This window comes from Leucoraja erinacea, chromosome 9 (assembly GCF_028641065.1).
Source record: "Leucoraja erinacea ecotype New England chromosome 9, Leri_hhj_1, whole genome shotgun sequence".
In the NCBI taxonomy this organism is placed as follows: domain Eukaryota; kingdom Metazoa; phylum Chordata; class Chondrichthyes; order Rajiformes; family Rajidae; genus Leucoraja; species Leucoraja erinaceus.
This window is the reverse complement of record NC_073385.1, coordinates 10,159,136-10,181,251: the sequence shown is the minus strand read 5'-3', so window position 1 is coordinate 10,181,251 and position 22,116 is coordinate 10,159,136. Positions and strand designations below refer to the sequence as shown.

General features: G+C 44.5%; 1 protein-coding gene across 3 annotated transcripts in view; it reads right to left on the bottom strand.

Annotated features, from left to right (window-relative positions):
* The window catches only part of LOC129699991 (tandem C2 domains nuclear protein), an 83,319-nt gene that overhangs the window by 46,830 nt on the left and 14,373 nt on the right, over window positions 1–22,116 (bottom strand). Inside the window, exons 1-3 of one of the 3 annotated variants that reach the window (XM_055640115.1) lie at window positions 19,474–19,573; window positions 9,486–9,587; window positions 375–506 (exon numbers count right to left, since the gene is read on the bottom strand). In XM_055640115.1, coding sequence (XP_055496090.1) covers window positions 375–506; window positions 9,486–9,519 — 166 coding nt within the window. In that variant the 5' untranslated portion in view covers window positions 9,520–9,587; window positions 19,474–19,573. Of the gene's footprint in view, window positions 1–374; window positions 507–9,485; window positions 9,588–19,473; window positions 19,574–22,116 lie in introns of those variants that run through there. The other 2 variants (XM_055640114.1, XM_055640116.1) reach the window with 2 other exon arrangements.

The window sequence follows — 22,116 nt, the reverse complement described above, 5'->3', positions numbered from 1 at the left end:
AGCGCCAAAGACCCAGGTTCGATCCAGACCACGGGTGCTGCCTGTACGGAGTTTGTACTGTGCGGGTTTCCTCCCACACTCCAAAGACATACAGGTTTGTAGGTTAATCGGCTTCGGGAAAAGTGTGTGTGTGTGTGTGTGTGTGTGTGCGCGTGTGTGTGCGTGTGCGTGTGCGTGTGTGGAATTGCTGATCTGCACGGACCCGGTGGGCTGAAGGGCCTGTTTCCGTGCTGTGTCACTAAAACCAAAGATAAAATAATAGCTATTGACATGCGTGACAAAGGAGCTGATTGTAGCAGGTTGAGAATATAATCCAATTTTACCATATTACAGAAGGCAAAATCTGTCATGAAAAGCAACAAGAATAATCTTACCTTGGGTGACATCTTTCCGTTTCCCTTTTGACGAGGCTTCCCTGCAGCAATCCTTCAGAAACTCTGTCATGACCCCGAGTACAACACTGAACAGCAATGCAATAAACAGTGGACCCAGCAGCCAGAGTCTTGCTGAAAGAAATGGGAAGGATGAGGTTTAATGGGATATCCAGAAAAACTGCAAAAGAAAGAGTGGGGTTTCACGAATGATGACAGAATGTCAGAGATGCCGGGCAAGAATGGGAAATGAACAAGGTAAATTAGGCAATCAGAATATAGAACATTTCAGCACTAGAACAGGCTCTTTGGCCCACAATGTCTGTGCCCGACCTGATGGCAAGTCTAACTCATCTGCCAACACATAATCCATATCTCTCCACTCCCTGCATATCCAAAGTAGACAAAATTGCTGGAGAAACTCAGCGGGTGAGGCAGCATTTATGGAGAAAAGGAGTAGGCGACATTTCGTGTCGAGACCCTTCTTCAGACCGCATATCCATATGCCCACCCAAACGTCCCTTAAATGCCACTATCAAGTTTGTCTCAACTACCACCCCCGGCAGCACGTTCCAGGCACACACCACACTCACACTAAAAACTCACACAGAACAAACACAGGAATAAGGAATCAAACAGCCTCCTATTTTGTATGATATGGTGTTTAAAAGCTAATTTTAAATTCATTGCCACTTTGAATTGACCCACTCAACCACTAACCAGGGCTGACCCATAGCAGAAGTGTCCACGTCACGGGACTGGAAACTGGAAGTATCCCGAGCCAATTCTGCTACCACCATCATCTATTGCAACAAGTGATGGCTTCCACTGATTGTCGCCGGAAGCTTGTGTGTTTTTCAGGATGGACGATGACAGCGAGGCCAACATTTGTAACACGATGGACTCGAAAATAAGACTGACCAGGGCTCCATGGTGATGACCAGCTCATTCGACTAGTGCGAGGAGGCTGGTTTTGTTGCTCCCTTAGTTTAGTTTAGAGATACAGCATGGATACAGGCCCTTTAGCCCACCAAGTCCATGCCGACCATCAATCACCCATATACACCAGCACGAAGGACAATTTACAGAAGCTGAATAACCTACAAATCTACACATCTTTTAATGTGGACAGAAACCGGAAAAACCCCGCATGGTCACAGGGAGGACATGCAAACTTCACACAGACATAGTTAGAATCGAACTCGAGTCTCTAGAGATGCGAGGCAGCAACTATCACTGCACTGCACAAATATTAAACAAATGCAATTTAGTCACCTTTATTATTTGCTTTTTAATCTAGACTCAATCATATTTCCACAATGTTGAATAACTACTTTGGTTCTGTCTTCACTAAGGAAGACATAAATAATCTGCCGGTAATAGCAGGGGACCGGGGGTCAAATGAGATGGAGGAACTGAGTGAAATCCAGGTTAGCTGGGAAGTGGTGTTAGGTAAATTGAATGGATTAAAGGCCGATAAATCCCCAGGGCCAGATAGGCTGCATCCCAGAGTGCTTAAGGAAGTAGCCCCAGAAATAGTGGATGCATTAGTGATAATTTTTCAAAACTCTTTAGATTCTGGTGCAGTTCCTGAGGATTGGAGGGTAGCTAATGTTTACTTTTTAAAAAGGGAGGGAGAGAGAAAACGGGGAATTACAGACCAGTTAGCCCAACATCGGTAGTGGGGAAAATGCTAGTCAGTTATTAAAGATGGGATAGCAGCACATTTGGAAAGTGGTGAAATCATTGGACAAAGTCAGCATGGATTTATGAAAGGTAAATCATTTCTGACGAATCTTATAGAATTTTTCAAGGATGTAACTAGTAGAGTGGACAAGGGAGAACCAGTGGATGTGTTATATCTGGACTTTCAGAAGGCTTTCGACAAGGTCCCACATAAGAGATTAGTATGCAAAATTAAAGCACACGGTATTGGGGGTTCAGTATTGATGTGGATAGAGAACTGGCTGGCAGGAAGCAAAGAGTAGGAGTAAATGGGTCCTTTTCACAATGGCAGGCAGTGACTAGTGGTGTACCACAAGGCTCAGTGCTGGGACCCCAGCTATTTACAATATATATTAATGATTTGGACGAGGGAATTGAATGCGACATCTCCAAGTTTGCGGATGACACAAAGCTGGGGGGCAGTGTTAGCTGTGAGGAGGATGCTAGGAGGCTGCAAGGTGACTTGGATAGGCTGGGTGAGTGGGCAAATGCATGGCAGATCCAGTATAATGTGGATAAATGTGAGGTTATCCACTTTGGTGGCAAGAACAGGAAAGTAGATTATTATCTGAATGGCAGCCGATTCGGAAAAGGGGAGATGCAACGAGACCTGGGTGTCATGGTACACCAGTCATTGATAGTAGGCATGCAGGTGCAGCAGGCAGTGAAGAAAGCGAATGGTATGTAAGCATTCATAGCACAAGGATTTGAGTATAGGAGCAGAGAGGTTCTTCTGCAATTGTACAGGGCCTTGGTGAGACCACACCTGGAGTTTTGGTCTCCTAATCTGAGGAAAGACATTCTTGCCATAGAGGGAGTACAGAGAAGGTTCACTAGACTGATTCCTGGGATGTCAGGACTTTCATATGAAGAAAGACTGGATAGGCTCGGCTTGTACTTTGTGGAATTTAGAAGATTGCGGGGGGATCTTATAGAAACTTACAAAATTCTTAAGGGGTTGGACAGGCTAGATGCAAGAAGATTGTTCCCTATGTTGAGGAAGTCCAGAACAAGGGGTCACAGTTTAAGGATAAGGGGGAAGTCTTTTAGGACCGAGATGAGAATTTTTTTTTTTTGACACAGAGAGTGGTGAATCTGTGGAATTCTCTGCCACAAAAGTAGCTGAGGCCGGTTCATTGGCTATATTTAAGAGAGAGTTAGATGTGGCCCTTGTGGCTAAAGGGTTCAGGGGTTATGGAGAGAGGGCAGGTACGGGATACTGAGTTGGATGATCAGCCATGATCATATTGAATGGCGGTGCAGAATCGATGGGCCGAATGGCCTACTCCTGCACCTATTTTCTATGTTTCTATGTTGATAGAAACATAGACAATAGGTGCAGGAGTAGGCCATTCGGCCCTTCGATTCTACACCGCCATTCAGTATGATCATGGCTGATCACCCAAAATCAGTACCCATTCCTGCCTTCTCCCCATATCCTTTAATTCCATTAGCCCATAATCTTTAGCTATATTTAATCTACATTTATATTAGCTATGTCTAACTCTCTCTTGAAACAATCCAATGAATTGGCCTCCACTGCCTTTTGTGGCAGAGAATTCCACAGATTCACAAATAATGTTCTTTTTACAAGGACTGAGTGTTATATTCAAATTTTGTTTCAGTTAACTCCAAAAAGCTTAAGAAACTGTGGCATAAACATGGACAGGAAAGGTTTAGAGGGATTAGGGCAAAACACAGGCAGATGGGGGTAGTGTAGATGGGGCATGTAGGTTGGTGTGGACAAGTTGGGCCTAGGGGCCCGTTTACACGCTGTATGACTATGAATCTATTCACTGTTGCTCCCATCCTAAGCCATGGTCAAGCCAGAAAAGCTTTAAATATTATGGTTTGGCTTTAGCAAAAGTGGAGGGGAGTTGTTTGGGGATCTGGGAACATTTAATGGACATGCTGCCAAGATGTCTCCTGCTCAGCTTTCCCACATCACGTCAATTCATGGAGGACACGTGACCTAGCTAAACATGAGAGTAGATGGTTCTGAACTCAGGCAGGAAGTTAAATAGGAATTCCCCAAGATGGCGCAGCGGTAGAGTTGCTGCCTCACAGCGCTTGCGGCAACAGAGACCCGGGTTCGCTGCTGACTACGGGTGCTGTCTGTATGGAGTCTGTACGTTCTCCCCGTGACCACATGAATTTTCTCCGAGATCTTCAGTTTCCTCCCACTCTCCAAAGACGTACAGGTTTTCAGGTTAATTGGCTTGTTACAAGTGCAAATTGTCCCGTGTGTGTGTGTGCGTGCGCAGGGTAGCGTTAATGTGCGGGGATAGCTGGTCAGCGTGCTCAGTGGGCCGAAGGGCCTGTTTCCACGCTGTATCTCTAAAACTAAATAGGCAGCAACCTTCGGGGGAAGGAACATGCAGATGGTCGGAATTCAACCAGACACGGAGGCCATGCCCGATTACTTTGGGTCACTAAAATAGCAGTTTGTGCAAATTTATTAGAGGACTATAAAAGTTTCTGCCATTTTGTTTTGTCCGAATAATAAATTTGCCTGTGAACAATACCCTGGAGCCCGAACCATGAGGCATTATTATTGAAATGTTTAAAAATAATTTCTTGTCATCAGTATGTATCACTCAGTCCAATCAGCACAGTGGACTTATAAATGCACAACAATGCATTAAATAACTTCAGTGATTAAAAGGGAAGAATTGTAATTAATTTCAAGTCAAGTCAAGTCAAGTCAAGTCAAGTTTATTTGTCACATACACATACGAGATGTGCAGTGAAATGAAAGTGGCAGGGTTCAATCAACAGGGTTACCTTTGCAAATTTTCAGACTATGGTTGGCAGATTTTCAAAACACTGTAAAGAGTCACAGTTCAGGTAAATAAAGCCAGATTAATTCCCTGGATTTGCAAATGGGATTAGCAGCAATTCAGGCAAAAAGAAGCAGTGCTAATATTGTGGGGGGTTTAAACCGTGGTACTTCACAGCCATTGATGTACTTTGGAGGTGTGGTCAAGCAGGGAAATCTAGCAAATAATTTGTACACAATAACAGGATGGAGAAGACTGGTGGAAGGATGCTTGGGAAGGGGATAGTGGAGCAGGGTCAAAGGAGTTCAACAGCAATCTATTTTGCATCAGTGGTGTTTCATAAACATTTTTTGATTAGTGGTGAAGCAATTGAGTTTGCTCCTGCAGTGATCTTTGTAGCTTGGACTCACTCTTTTATAATATCGGTGATACCATTACTTATCGTATTTAATGATATGAGATATTAGGGCAACACAGTGGCACAGCGGTGGAGTTGCTGCCTTTCAGCGCCAGGGACCCGCGTTCGAACCTGACTACGGGGTGCTGTCTGTACGGAGTTTGTATGTTCTGCCTGTTACCACGCGGGTTTTCTGCAGGTGCTCCAGTTTCCTCCCACATTCCAAAGACGTGTAGGTTTGTAGGTTTATTGGCTTCTGTAAATTGACCTTGATGGGCAGGACAGAATTAGGGTGATCGATGGCTGGCATGGGCTTGGTGGGCTGAAGGGCCTGTTTCCACGCTGTATCTCTAAACTAAATTAAAATCAGTGGCTATCAGGCATAATTTCCCAGAATTAATAGCCCCGTCATGCTCAAGATTAGAGATTCACGATGCATTAAATTAATCTTCATGACAACAAATCAAGAAAGATAAAGTACAATTTCCAGTTAACAGAGAAATCTCAGAGCACTAATGAAACAATATGCAAGAATAGTTGGAGTTCAGATGTCAAACAAACAGCATCTGAAGAAGGCTCTCTACCCAAAACATCATGTATTCCTTGTCTCCAGTGATGCTGTCTGACCCGCTGAGTTACTCCAGCTTTTTGTGTCTATCTTCAGTTTAAAATCAGAACCTACAGTTCCTTCCTCAACATTTTAGAAACAACTTTGAGGATTGTGCATTCCACATACATTATATTAATCACCCAACAGAAAGTTTGCTAATTAATCACAAATTATGCTATAACATTTGAACTAGGCTTCATCCAAGAAAGCATACATTTTCATGGCCTTTTTTATAAAGAATCTAGTCAGCAACTAGCTTAAGTTAATGGGAATTAACTTCCCATAGTTGAATAGAAGGTTACCACCTTGCAGTTTGCAGAAGAGGTTGAGACAGTCAGAAAGCAAGATTGCTAGCTTTGATGGTTAATGCCAAATGTTACACTGTTATTACAATCTGTAAATCTGGATCACTGCAGCCGGCTCTACCAGAATTTCATTTTCAGTGATACCAAATGTTAAGGGGAAATTTTCAAAATACCTACCAGGTAAAGGAAAGATGCGAGAGAAGAAAAAAACGATAGAGATTAATCAGAGTAAAAGGACGTACCTTTAGAAAGGAGAAGGAATTTCTTTAGTCGGAGGGTGGTGAATCTGTGGAATTCATTGCCACAGATGGTTGGGCAGGCCAAATCATTGAGTATTTTTCAAGCGGAGATCGACAGATTCTTGATTAGCAAGGGTGTCAAAGGTTGTGGGGAGAAGGTGGGAGAACAGGGTTGAGGGGGGAGAGAGATAGATCAACCATGATTGAATAGCAGTGTAGATTCGATGGGCCGAATGGTCAAATTATGCTCCTATGACATGAATGAATGAGTGAGCTGTTCATCAAAGTTCAATCAATTTGAAGCAGGTACCATTATATTATTTTATTAGAACATAGAACACAGTACAGCACAGGAAAAGGTCACTTGTCTAGGCCAAACATAATGCCAATTTAAACTAATCACATCAGCCTGCACATGATCTATATTCTCCATTCCATGTCTGTTGACATGACTAAATTCCTCTTCCAGGGAACTATGACTTGCACCCAAAGATCGATTGTACGTGAATCTTCAAGGGTCCTTCTCTATACCGAGTACTTTCCTCTCGTAGTTGACATCAAGAGTTCAAGAGAGTTTATTGTCATGTGTCCCTGATAGGACAATGAAATTCTTGCTTTGCTTCAGCACTACAGAACATAGTAGGCACGAATACAGAACAGATCAGTGTGTCCATATACCATTGTATAAATATATACACACAAGAATAAATAAACTTATAAAGTGCAAATAAACAAATTATGGGTTATTAATGTTCAACGTTTTGTCCGAGCCGAGTTTAATACCCTGATGGCTGTGGGGAAGTAGCTATTCCTGAACCTGGTCGTTGCAGTCTTCAGGCTCCTGTACCTTCTACCTGAAGGTAGTGGGGAGATGAGTGTATGACCCGGATGGTGTGGGTCCTTGATGATGCTGCCAACCTTTTTGAGGCAGCGACTGTGATAGATCCCCTCGATGGAAGGAAGGTCAGAGCCGATGATGGACTGGGCAGCGTTTACTAATTTCTGTAGTCTTTTCCGCTCTAGGGCGCTCAAGTTTCCGAACCAAGCCACGATGCAACCTGTCAGCGTGCGCTCTACTGTGTACCTGTAGAAGTTAGAGAGAGTCCTCCTTGACATACCGACTCCGTAATCTTCTCAGGAAGTAGAAGCGCTGATGTGCTTTCTTTATGATTGCATCAGTGTTCTCGGACCAGGAAAGATCTTCAGAGATGTGCACGTCCAGGAATTTGAAGCTCTTGACCCTTTCCTTGACCCTTGACATTTATAACAAATGTAAAGCACTTTAGCCAACGAGAGTTGTTTTTTAAATGTGCTATATAAATAAATGTGACGACTTTCCACCATTGACCCGTTGATATAAACGGGACTGTGGGTCCCCATTCTCCCCCTTCCAAAGTCCACAATCAGTTCCTTGGTTTTGCTGGCGTTGAGGGCCAGGATATTGTGCTGGCACCATTTGGACAGTCGGTCGATCTCACTTCTGTACTCTTACTTGGCCCCATCAGTGATAAGTCCCACAACAGTGGTATCGTCAGCGAACTTGATGATGGAGTTTGCACTGTGACTGGCTACGCAGTCATGAATATAGAGTGAGTACAGCAGGGGGCTAAGCACGCAGCCTTGAGGTGCTCCCGTGCTGATTGTTATCGAGGCTGATACATTTCTACCAATACGAACAGACTGTGGTCTGTGAATGAGGAAGTCGAGGATCCAATTGCAGAGTGATGCGCAGAGACCCAGTTCTGCGAGTTTGGTAACCAGCTTGGAGGGGATGATTGTATTAAATGCCGAGCTGTAATCTATGAATAACAGCCTGACATATGTGTTTTTGTTGTCCAAGTGGTCCAGAGCGGAGTGGAGAGCCAGCTAGATCGCATCCATCGTTGATCTGTTGTGGCGGTAAGTGAACTGCAGTGGGTCCAGGTTTTTGTCAAGGTAGGAGTTGATTTGCGCCATGATCAACCTCTCAAAGCACTTCATCACCACCGGCGTTAGTGCCACTGGTCGATAGTCATTAGGGCCTGTCCCACTTGGCGATATCAGGGTCACCAAAAGATTTTGAACATTTCAAAATCTAGCGGCGACAAAAAATGTTGCGACTACTTGAAAAAACACTGCGCGTCAATACGTCATCACGTCGTATCACGCCACATCACGCCATGAATTTTTCAGTGACCTTATACGTCAGTCAATGATGACAGCAGTCGCAGAAAAAAATCGCCAAGTGGGGCAGATGGGCCTTAACACCTCAGACTTAGTCTGGATTAAACTCCATCTGCCATTTCTCTGCCCATACTTTCAACAGATTTGCCCAATCCTTTGACAATCTTCCTCATTTTCTTGGTCCCTGCAGATCCCAATTAAACATATCATAACTGATGCAATGAATCCAGTCTTTGTAGTTGTGGTGCAAGGAGGCTGAAGGGGGGCTTGATAGCAGTATATAAGATTATGAGAGGCATAGACAGAGTAAGCAGTCAGTACTTTTATCCCCATGGTGGAAATTGCCAACGCTATCGGGCACAGCTATACGGTAAGAGGGGGAAAGGGCTAATGGAAATAGGTGTGCCACTCAGAAAAAAACACAGTGCAGGCCTAGAGTGCTTTGCCAGGGAATAGTGGTGGAGGCAGATACGATCATGGTGCTTAAGAGGCTGTTAGATAGGTACATGGATGTGCAGGTTAGAGGGATATGGATCGTGTACAGGCAGATGAGGGTAGTTTAACTTGGCATTATGTTCGGCACAAAAATTACGGGCCGAAGGGCCCGTTCCTGTGCTGTACTGTTCAATGTACCAAGTCTGCAGCTGTTCCAACTAGAGCAAACCCATCAGTTCCTTCCCATTGCTCTTTGACCAAGTGCCCTGCAAATTTTCCCCACAACCAAACCAAATCCTTTTCAAAGGTTGCGACTCCCTGCTACTGCATTCAGTCACTTATTTCCCTTCTCCTTCCCAAAGGTACAGGTAATTTTACATCACCATCAACATGATGTGCAGCACAATAATGGAATGGCAGTTAACGTTCTGGTTACCAATCCAGCTATCAGACTACCCACCTGTTGTGGCCGTCTCTATCTCCAGAGCTGCCATTCTCTCAGTTACTCGGGTGTAAAGTTATTGGGAATCGATCTCTGCAAGTCCTCGTACCACAAGGCTTCCTGCAGAAATTTAAAAAAAGAGGTTACATTAGTGGAAGATAAAAATATGAATTCTCAGAGGCATTGAAGAGATTGGTAACATGACAAGGATGCGGAAAACATGAAAAATAATGAAAAATAAGCAATTTCTATAGCACATTTAACCCTATCCCCAACATGTTTCACAGTCCAAAAATACTTGCACGAAACACAAAGTGGTGGAGGAACTTAGCGCGTCAGGCAGTATTTGTGGAGGGAATGATGGACAAGCAAGGTAGATGGATCGGGACCCTTCTTCAGATTGATGGCAGTGGGGGCGGGAGGGGAGGGGGAGCTGGAATAGTGAGGGGCTAAGCCTGGTATGTGATAGACAGATTGGAGGAGGGTTTGACTGGCAGAAGGATGAGAGAGTGCCAAAAGTTAGGAGGTTAAAAAATAGGAAAACAAACGTGGCTGCATTAGCGAGTCTGGGTCGAAACTTGGTTAAACAGCTGGAATTACAGAGGGGGAAGAGAGAGAGAGAGAGAGAGAGAGAGAGAGAGAGAGAGAGGGGGAGAGAGAGGGGGAGCGAGAGGGGGAGATTTACGAGCGAGGGGGACATAATTACACATAATTCCCATCAGAGAGAGGAGAGGAACTTCTTTAACCTACTTGAATTTGTTTGACGTAGTCACTGCTGAAATACAGGAAACTGGACTGTGCTCATTAATAACACCTCAGGAATTCTTTCGTCATCATGACAGCAGTTTGACCAGTATCTCAAGAGAGAGAGACCCACCTTGGAATTGTGCAAGACTCTTTGGTGGCAGTTTTAAATGACATTTATGGTGCTCGGAGATGATGTACTACCCAAAAGAATATCCAGTCCAATACGCATTGACAATGTCATGCAAGGGGTGCATATTGCCCAGGGTACCACAGGAGCCTTTCACATGGCCATAAAGTCTGCCTCTGTACTGCAATGCAATGTCATTTTAAGCACTTGTCTTTGGAGTTCCACCATCCTATAACTCTCTACACATTGAGGAAACGTTAAGCAAGTTTAGTTTAATTTAGAGATACAGTGAGGAAACAGGCCCTTCGGCCCACCGAGTCCATGCCGACCAGTGATCCCTGCACACTCACACCATCCTGCACACACTAGGGACAATTTACAATTATACCAAGCAAATTAACATACAAACCTGTACATCTGGCAGAAGGATGGATGCAAAGAGTAGGAGTAAATGTGTCCTTTTCACAATGGCAGGCAGTGACTAGTGGGGTACCGCAAGGCTCAGTGCTGGGACCCCAGCTATTTACAATATATATTAATAATTTGGACGAGGGAATTGAATGCAACATTTCCAAGTTTGCGGATGACACAAAGCTGGGGGGCAGTGTTAGCTGTGAGGAGGATGCTAGGAGGCTGCAAGGTGACTTGTATAGGCTGGGTGAGTGGGCAAATGCATGGCAAATGCAGTATAATGTGGATAAATGTGAGGTTATCCACTTTGGCAGCAAAAACAGGAAAGTAGACTATTATCTGAATGGTGGCTGATTAGGAAAAGGGGAGATGCAATGAGACCTGGGTGTCATGGTACACCAGTCATTGAAAGTAGGCAGGTACACAAAAATGCTGGAGAAACTCAGCGGGTGCTGCAGCATCTATGGAGCGAAGGAAATAGGTAACGTTTCGGGCCGAAACCCTTCTTAATTGAAAGTAGGCATGCAGGTGCAGTAGGCAGTGAAGAAAGCGAATGGTATGTTAGCATTCATAGCAAAAGGATTTGAGTATAGGAGCAGGAAGGTTCTACTGCAGTTGTACAGGGTGTTGGTGAGACCACACCTGGAGTATTGCGTACAGTTTTGGTCTCCTAATCTGAGGAAAGACATTCTTGCCATAGAGGGAGTTCAGAGAAGGTTCACCAGACTGATTCCTGGGATGTCAAGACTTTCATATGAAGAAAGACTGGATAGACTCGGCTTGTACTCGCTAGAATTTAGAAGATTGAGGGGGGATCTTATAGAAACTTACAAAATTCTTAAGGGGTTGGACAGGCTAGATGCAGGAAGATTGTTCCCAATGTTGGGGAAGTCCAGAACAAGGGGTCACAGTTTAAGGATAAGGGGAAATTTTTTAGAACCGAGATGAGAAAAACATTTTTCACACAGAGAGTGGTGAATCTTTGGAATTCTCTGCCACAGAAGGTAGTTGAGGCCAGTTCATTGGCTATATTTAAGAGGGAGTTAGATGTGGGCCTTGTGGCTAAAGGGATCAGAGGGTATGGAGAGAAGGCAGGTGCAGGATACTGAGTTGGATGATCAGCCATGAATGATATTGAATGGCAGTGCAGGCTCGAAGGGCCTAATGGCCTACTCCTGCACCTATTTGCTATGTTTCTATGTCTTTGGAGTGTGGGAGGAAACGGCAGAAAATCCACGCCAATCACAGGGTCAAACTCCGTACAGATGGCACCCTTGGTCTGGATCGAACCTGGGTCTCTGGCACTGTAAGGCAGCAACTCTACCACTGTGCCACCACGCATCCCACTAGGTTTACTAAGCATCCATCACTAAATCAGCAACCTTTCATCAAGTTTAAATTTAGATAGGTTCAATCCTAATCTGAGAGAGTTCTGTTTCCCCGTCCCTTATTTCTAATCCCAAAGTCAATTGCTCTTATGAAACCACTGTACCTCACTGCTGCAACCAATGTAACATGCATTTATTATTAATGTTTAATAGAAACATAGCAATTAGGTGCAGGAGTAGGCCATTCGGCCCTTCGAGCCTGCACCGCCATTCAATATGATCATGGCTGATCATCCAACTCAGTATCCCGTACCTGCCTTCTCTGCATACCCCCTGATCCCCTTAGCCACAAGGGCCACATCTAACTCCCTCTTAAATATAACCAATGAACTGGCCTCAACTACCCTCTGTGGCAGAGAGTTCCAGAGATTCACCACTCTGTGTGAAAAAAGTTCTTCTCATCTCGGTTTTAAAAGATTTCCCCCTTATCCTTAAGCTGTGACCCCTTGTCCTGGACTTCCCCAACATCAGGAACAATCTTTATGTGTCATTCCTAACTGTCACTGTATGTCATGTTGTCACTTGCAGGTGGAGCACCAAGGCAAATTCATTGTATGTGAATACTTGGCCAATAAATTTATTCACTTACATCGGAGCCTTTAAATACAGAAAAATATCTCAAAAGGATTAAACAAAAAAAAATGGACTTGCTTGATGCCAATCACATATAATTGTGGGTGTGGCAGGTTGGCATCAGAAACAAGGAAATAATTCTTCCTGCAAAACTGCGCAGTACTTGAGCACATAAATATTTGCAGCCATATGGAGAATGAAAGGAGCCATTGTTTAAACACAGTGACCAGTTAACAGCCTAATGTAGAATGACCTTCACATTCCAGGTGACAAGACACCCAAATAAAAAGCCATTAATGCTTCCTCTCCAATGCCTCACTGTTGGAAGAGTAAATATAACAATTACAGCACGGAAACAGGCCATCTCGACCCTTCTAGTCCGTGCGGAAAATAATTTGGATATAAACAGTGTATATCAAATTAATTAGCGTGGTAATCTCGAAATTAGCCACAGCCGGTGTTTGCACGTCATCCACAGTTTACTTACTTATCTTCAGTAATCAACAGTTTCATTGCACGTGTATACAAGATGTTAACTTCTCAAAGAATGAGGAAATAATTTTGTTTACATCCTTGTTTAGAGTAAATACAGCTATCTGCCTTTCAAAGCAAATATTTCACATTTTAAAGATGTGCAAGTTTTTATCCAATACTAATGTGGCTTTTAAAATAGGATTGGGCACGGTGGCGCAGCGGTAGAGTTGCTGCCTTTCAGCGCCAGGGACCTGGGTTCGATCCTGACTACGGGTGCTGTCTGTACGGAATTTGATAGTTCTCCCCATTATCTTCGTGGGTTTTCCCCGGGATCTCCAGTTTCCTCCCGCACTCCAAAGACGTACAGGTTTATAGTTTAATTGGCTTGGTAAACAAATTGTAAATTGTCCCTAGTGTGTGTCGACTGTGTTAATGAGCGTTGAATCACTGGGCGGCGTGGACTCGCCTGTTACATCACTGCTTCTCCAAACTAAAAATCTGGGTGCGATCCTGACCCTGGGTGTTGTCCGGATGGTGTTTACGCATTCTCCCTGCGACTGCATGGGCTTCCTTCCACATCCCAAAGACATGAAGGTTTGTAGGTTAATTGGCTTCTGTAAATTACACCAAGTGTGTCGAGAGTGGTTGCAAAGGTGGGATAAGATAGTGAACAGTGGGAACAGGTGATCGATGGTCAGCATGGACTTGGTGGCCAAAGGGCCTGCTTTCAAGAGAAGTGAGCATCTGTTGACATATGCCCCGAAATGGAACATTGACATTCTTACTCGTAGCATCAGGATAACAGGTTTGTAAATAGACAACACAAGAAACAAAAAAAATGAAATAAAAAAACCCAATATAATGCAAGAAAAAAACAAAGCCCAAAGTCCCTCGTCCAACCCAGGTAGCTTGTAATGTAGTTGGAGGCTGTACTGTTCATTAGCCTGATAGTTGTTGGAGAAAGGCATTCCTGAACCTGAACATTACAGTTTTCAGACTCCTGCATACCTTCTTCCCGATGGCAGGAGTGAAATGAGAGAGTTAGCAGGGTGGTGTGGGTCCTTGATGATGCTGGGTGACTTTTTGAGACAGTACCTCATATGGATCCTTTCAATGGTGGGGAGGTCAATACCAGTGATGGACTAGGCCATGTTCACCACTTGCTGATAGACACAAAATGCTGAAGTAACTCAGCGGGACAGGCAGCGTCTCTGGAGAGAAGGAAATGGGCAACGTTTCGGGTAGAGACCCTTCTTCAGATTAGAGTCAGGAGAAAGGGAAATGAGAGGTATAGATGATGATATAGATATAGAACAAATGAATGAAAAATATGCAAAAAAATGACAAAGGAAACAGGTCACTGTTAGCTGTTTGCTAGGCGAGAACGAGAAGCTGGTGCAACTTTTTATTATTAGCCAAGTACAGTACATACAAGGAATTTGCCTTAGTGCTTTACTCGCAAGGATAAAAAACGATAGACAGTAGACAATTTTTAAAAAGACATTATAACTTAAACATGTGAAAATAAAATACCAGAGTAAAAAGAGGCTACAGACTCTTGGCTGTTGAGTAGCGCCACCGCTCGTGGAAAAAAAGCTGTTTTTATGCCTGGCTGTGGCAGCTTTGATAGTCCCTAGTTGCCTCCCAGAGGGAAGGACTTCAAAGAGTTTGTGGCCAGGGAGAGGGGTCAGAGATGATCTTACCAGTTAGCTTGATGGCCCTAGCATTATACAGTTCAATGGGGGAAAGGTTGCAGCCATCAACCTTCTCGGCTGATCGAACGATGCGCTGCAGCCTCCGGATGTCAAACTTGGTGGCTGAGCCAAACCAGACCATGATGGAGAAGGTGAGGATATAGACTCTATGATGGTAGTGTAAAACTGGACCATCATTGCATGTGGCAGATTGTCAGAGAAATCAAGACTGACATCATTGGGTTGTAAGAAGAAGGGTCTGAAGAAGGGTTTCGGCCCGAAACGTTGCCTATTTCCTTCGCTCCATAGATGCTGCTGCACCCGCTGAGATTCTCCAGCATTTTTGTGTACCTTCATTGGGTTGTAAGCTGCCCAAGCGAAACATGAGATACTGTTCCCCATTTGCTGTACATCTTTACTAAACTAAGCTTTACTTTTGATGGCTGGCCCTCTTGGTTAAGGTGTTCACAGAGCTGCCTTAAGCTGGTAAATACTGGAGCACAATATCCTTCAACAACACAAGGAACTCAAATGGACTATGGTACCCAAATTGCAATAATGCTTGAGGGGAAAAAAACAATTTGAATTGTTAATTGTGAGCTAGTCTATGCATTTATTTGGTTTCAGATTTCATGATGCATGAAGTTTATTGCAGTTTTACATTTTTTTTTAAACACCAAAACAGCTTGCTGATATGGTATTTTTTGGATTTAATTTTATTTGAAATCTATTTAGATCAAAACTGTTTAGAAGCAGTTTATAACAAGTTTATTTCACACTTTCCACTTCCTGGCAAGTCCTGGCAGAGTACAACATTCAATAGAAATAATCAATTTTAGCCGTGGATCAACGACAGGTGTGCCACCTTTGAAAAATCACTGGGTCCAAACTCCAGAAAATATAAATTCTCCACTATAGTCCTAGCACAGGCAGAGAGTCCTACACGAGGAGGTGCTGTTTATTAGATGAGACATTAAGCAGGTGTCCCACTTCCCTCTCGTCGCTATAAAGGATCCCATGTGAGCTAACTGTCTAAATGGGGAGAGAACCCAGAAATCAGTGGTGCAAAGGGACTTGGGAGAGCTGGTGCAGGATTCCCAAAAAGTTATTTTGTAAGTCAAATCGGTAGTAAGGCAAACGCAATGTTAGCATTTATTTCAAGAGGACTAGAATACAAAAACAAGGATGTAATGCCGTGTCTCTATAAGGTGCTGGTCAGGCCACATTTGGAGTATTGTGAGCAATTTTGGGCACAATATCTGAGGAAGGACTTGCTGGCTCTGGAGAGGGTCCAGAGGAGGTTTACAAGAATGATCCCACGAATGAGTAGGTTAATGGGTGTTTGACTTTAGTCAGAGGGTAGTGAATCTGTGGAATTATTTGCCACAGAATTATGGCTGTGGAGGCCAAGTCAATGGATATTGTTAAGTCAGAGATAGATAGATCCTTGATCAGTGTGGGTGTCAAGGGTTACGGGGAGAAGGCAGGAGAATGGGGTGAGGAGGGAGAGATAGATCAGCCATGATTGAGTGGCAGAGTAGACTTGATGGGCCGAATGGCCTAATTCTGCTCCGATCACTTTTGACTTTATGAATTGAAGTAGATCAGGAATTTCTTCAAGGCTCGCAGGCCAGTATGTGCTATTAACTCAGATATTTCAACTGTTTCTTCACTGACATTTGCAGGAGCTTGCTTTGTTGCAAATAAGCTCCATTACATTGGTGTCTTTGGACAGCCCAGGGTGAAGAAACACAGTCCTGTCCCTCCACTGCCGATCCAAGGTGGCGCCCAAAACAGGCGACTCTTTTGATGCCCTAATCATAGCAGTGGATCTGCAATCACACATTGCAATCGCTCCACTCTTTTTTAAATCTCTAATCTGCCAGCTGTACACTGTGAATGGCTCGATTCCAATCATGTCTAGTCTTCCCGCTGACTGGTTAGCACGCAACAGAGGTTTTTCCACTGTACCTTGTTACACATGACAATAAACTAGACTAAACTTGCAGAAAGGTCAGCACTACGCTGATGTGTCCAACTCTGGTAGCACAGCCAAGAAACTACTGGACTAGCAGCAATAAGCCTGAAACATTAACCCACAGACACCGGTTAAACAAGTCCTGTGTGTGGAACCTGGGACAAGTTCATTGGCAGTGGCCATCGATGGTCACAGTGGTGGTTTTCCCGGCTTAAGACATATGCTTTACGGCTTGTTCACGGTCCCTCAATATGATACGGGAGCCAACATTTATTTCCTTCGTAAAACCAGAGGCTTGATGGAGGGGCCCTTTGATTCCTGGCATTTGCATGATCGAACAAGGGTGGCACTGTGGCGCAGCGGTAGAGCTGCTGCCTCACAGCGCCAGAGACTCATGTTCGATCCTGACTATGGGTGCTGTCTGTACAGAGTTTGTACGTTCTCCCTGTGACCTGCATGGGTTTTCTCTGGGATCCTCCCACACTCGGAAACACATCAGGTTGTTGAGCAGAAGGGAAGTTAACATCTGGCAACGGGCCTGTATAGGTCAAGGATTTGTGTGTCCAATCTTATCAATAAACATCCAATGTACTAGCCCCATCCTTTCCTTGGGCAGTTTCTCCAAGAGTTTGTTGAAAACAGCTTGCATTCCCGAAATGGAAACCTGCTTCCGATCTGGTTTCCTGGCCTGGAAATGGGGGAGATCCGGGAATAGAAACGTTCACTGCACCAGACGGAGGCCCAGATAACTATCAGCATCGTCTCCAACGCAATCAGTCCGACGTGGTTCCGGTGGGAGAACCGGAAGCACAACTCCACATTCAGGGACAGTTTCTTCCCAGCTGTTATTAGGCAATTGAATCATCCTACCACAACTATGTTTAATTTATTGACACGTGTACCGAGGTGCAGTGATAAGCTTCCTCGTTGCATGCTGACAGACAATACATGATTACAAACAACCCATTTCTGTGGAACTTTGTCATCCGAGAATATAAAAACCGTACTAAAGTCGCACTTGGTAGATCAGCGTTGACGGGTCTCCAAGTGCACAACACTTTGAATAAGTCGTCCGTGACTCTCAACACCAACTCCGTGTAGCCTTTCCATATTACTGCAACAACGCCCTCAAAGTATAGGACATGGTTATAAGATGGGGGGGGTCATTTAAAGCCAAAGTGTTTAGCTTGCAGAGGGCAGTGATGGGTAAATAAATATTTTAACGGTTGGGAAGCAGGAGGGTGGGGGAGGACGTATGGAGGACCATGGGATTCTGACACTAAAGAACAGTTGAGGCCCGAGATAGATCAAGCAAGATCAGATTGAGTGATAGTCAAGCTTGAGGGGCCAAATGGTCTCCTCCTATTCCCATCCTCTTGTGTTCCAGAGTGGATTTATTGCTGATTAGTTGATGGTGCCAAATTTTGAACTCCTAATATTGGGTTATAAATTCTATGAGAAACAGAGCACCCAGAACAGGTGCAGTGTGTCTTAATTATATATGACATGGGGAGTATACAGAAACATACAAAATAGTGAAAGGCTTGGATAGAGTGGTTGTGGAGATGGCTCCCCTAGCATAGGTCATAGCCTCAGAATTAAAGCATGTTCCTATAGGAAGATGAGGAGGAATTTCTTTAGTTAGGGGGTGTTGAATCCGTGGAATTCATTGCCACAGAAGGCTGTGGAGGCCAAGTCAATGGATATTTTTTAAACGTAGAGATAGAAAGCGTTTTGATTAGTACTGGTGTCAGGGGTTATGGGGAGAAAGCAGCAGAATGGAGTTAAGAGGGAAAGAGATTAGTCTTGGAAGAGTAGACTTGATGGGCTGAATGGCCTAATTCTGCTCCGATCACATATGAAGAAACAGCAAAGTCGGTGTTAAACCATTACAAATGGGTGAATCTGGCAGCAAATTCTGGAGGACATATACACCATTGAAAACAAGCCACTGTCAGTCATCTGAACATTGACTTCTCTAACTTCAAGTAGCCCTTGCTTTCCCTCTCCCTCCTCCTTCCCAGTTCTCCGACCAGTCTTACTGTCTCCAACTACATTTTATCTCTGTTTGCTTTGTTGTTATCGTCTCCCAGCTAACAATAATCTATTCCACATTTTCCTTGATCTCCATTCCCTTTCCCCCCCAATTTCAAACCCTCACACTTCCTTATCTATCCCTCTTCCCTCTGACGTCAGTCTGAAGAAGGGTCTCGGCCCGAAACGTCACCCATTCCTCCTCTTCAGAGATGCTGCCTGTCCCACCGACTTACTCCAGCATTTGCCGTCTATCGTTGTCAGTCATCTCTCCACTAGCGTTACCTTATGGCCCACTACCGGGAAACTGGATGAAACTAGTGAACAGTTAATAATTTAAACTATTCTGGCTCCAAAAATGACCCCAGAAACTGCTTGGCTTTGTTCCACAAGATATAATCAAGCAGGAAGTGCAGAAGCCTGAAGTCGCACACCATCAAGATCAAGAACAGCTATTTTCCTGCAATTATCAAGTTCTTGAACCAACCCCAATTCTACCTTGGCAATGAAACTCTACATTCAACCAAAGACTCCAGCAGCCCTCCCAGGTGAGACAGAGACTCACGTGCACTCCACTAACCTCATCTACTGCATTCAGTGCCCCCAATGTGGTCTCCTTTATATCGGCGACACCAAGCATAATCTAGGCGAGTGCTTTTTGCCAAAAACCTCATCTTATTTTAAAGATAGACGCAAAATGCTGGAGTAACCCAGCTGGTCAGGCAGCATCTCGGGAGAAAAAGGATGGGTGATGTTTCGGGACAGGATCCTTCTTCAGTCTGAAGTAAAATTCTGCTACAGTGCAAGGCATCTGCTCTTTGCAGCTTTCTACATCTGAAGCAGAGTGGGCAAGTGTTTAGTGTTTGTAGACAGTCTGAACATGCCTAGCCAGTAATCATGTCAATACCTGCTGGAACTCTCGGTTGCTAACCATTTAAAAAAAACAAATTCCATTCCAAATCTGACCTATCCAAGATGCAGGACAGAACGACACAGGAGGTCCTTCTTCCCTGTGGCTATCAAACTGTACAACTCCTCCCCCTTCTGTCGTGGGGTAGACTGCGACTGACTCCCCTCCTACCCATCCCCCCCCCCCCCCCCCCCCCCCCTCAATCACTGCACACCCCTCAGCCTTTGCACTCATTACTTTAATTTCATATTTGATGTATTTTGTGTTTTTACGACTTGGCAAATCAATCTCCAAATCAAAGTTCTATCGTATTGTACCATATCTGTCCCGGGCCTCCTGCATTGCCAGCACAAGGCCACATGCAAATTGGAGGAACAGCACCTCATATTCCACTTGGCTAGCTTAGAATGGTGCTGTATGACCATGACTAATAAAACATAATTTACATTTGCTTCTGATTTATCAGCTTTTACTTAATCACTCGAGTTTGTTGCAATCTCCATTTTGCAGTCAGTCAAACCCCAAAAAGTTAATTGGAACATAAGCTTCTTACTTCCTTGCTGGGTGTCTGTGACCGGGTTGATCTGCCACATGTTGCTAGGCAGCAAAGTCATGGAGTCAAAGATAGAGCATACAAAGAGCTGTATATCTAAACTACTTTCCTCCACTTTTCACCAGTTGAGAATGCCAAAGACAAGGGAGGGTGGGGGCAGCTTGTTGTTAGAGGCTGCTCGCTGGTGCAAAACGTGAGAACACTTTGTGCGAATGAAGTGCCTTTGGATCTTCTGGTACATTGGACAGCCTGCAACTAATCACCTGCTAGTTACCCACTGTTGGTAACCGGGACACAATCTGGTCAGTTTGAACAGGATTGAATTGAATTGAATAAATGTTATTAGCCAAGTATGTATACATACAAGGAATTTGTCTTGATGCTTTGCTCGTAAGTAACAACACGATATACTGTGGACAATTAAAAATAAAACATTATAATTTAAACATGTGAAGAATAAAAAATACCAGGGCAAAAGGAGGCTACAGACTTTTGGCTGTTGAGTAGAGCTACTGCTCGTGGAAAAAAAGGTGTTTATATGTCTGCCTGTGGCGGCTTTGACAATCCGGAGTCGCCTTCCAGAGGGAAGTGATTCAAAGAGTTTGTGGCCAGGGTGAGAGGGGTCAGAGATGATCTAACCCACTCGCTTCCTGGCCCTTGCAGTGTACAGTTAGTCGATGGGGGGGGAGGGGGGGGAGGTTGCAGCCAACAATCTTCTCGGCTGATCGAACGATGCACTGCAGTCTCCGGATGTCGTGCTTGGTGGCTGGGCCAAACCAGACCATGATAGAGAAGGCGAGGACAGACTCTATGATGGCAGTATAAAACTGGACCATCATTGCCTGTGGAAGATTGTGTTTTCTCTGCTGGCGCAGGAAGTACATCCACTGCAGAGCCTTTTTGACTGTGGAGTTGATGGTAGCCCCCCACTTAAGGCCCCTGAAGATGATGGTTCCAAGGAAGTTAAATGGTTCCACAGATGTGACTGGTGTTGTTGATGGTGAGTGGGGGGAGGGGAGGAAGAGCTCTCCCAAAGTTTACAATCAATTCCACTGCCTTGAGCTCCAGGATGTTGCGATGGCACCAGGATACCAGCTGTGTCACCTCCCGTCTGTAGGCAGATCCCTCCCCATCTCTCAATCCAATCAGGGTTGTGTCAGAGGTGTCTGTGGAGGTGCAGTTATTAGTGTAGAGAGAGTAAAGGAGATGGGAGAGTACGCAGCCTTGTGGTGCTCCTATGTTGAGAGTCAGCTGGTCTAAGATGTGCTTTCCCAGCCTCACATGCTGCTTCCTGTCTGTCAGGAAGTCGGCGATCCACTGACAGAGGGATTCAGGCACAGTCAACTGGGAGAGTTTGGAGTGTAATAGCTCTGGCACAATGGTGTTGAATGCAGAGCTAAAATCCACAAATAGTGGATATGGAGAAGTTTCCACTAGTGGGAGAGTCTAGAACCAGAGGACTCGGAATAAAAGGACGAACCTTTAGAAAGTAGAGGACAGATTTTTTTTAGTTAGAAGGTGGTAAATCTATGGAACTCATTGACACAGACGGCCGTGGAGCTCAAGTCAATGGATATTTTTAAGGCAGATTCTGAGGTTGACAGGAACTGCAGATGCAGTTTACACCAAAGTTAGACACAAAATGCTGGAGTAACTCAGCGTGTCAGGCAGCATCTGGAGGATAGGTGACGTTTGGGTCAAAACGTTGGGTCTGAAGAAGGGTTTAGACCCGAAACTTCACCAATTTATTTTCTGCAGAG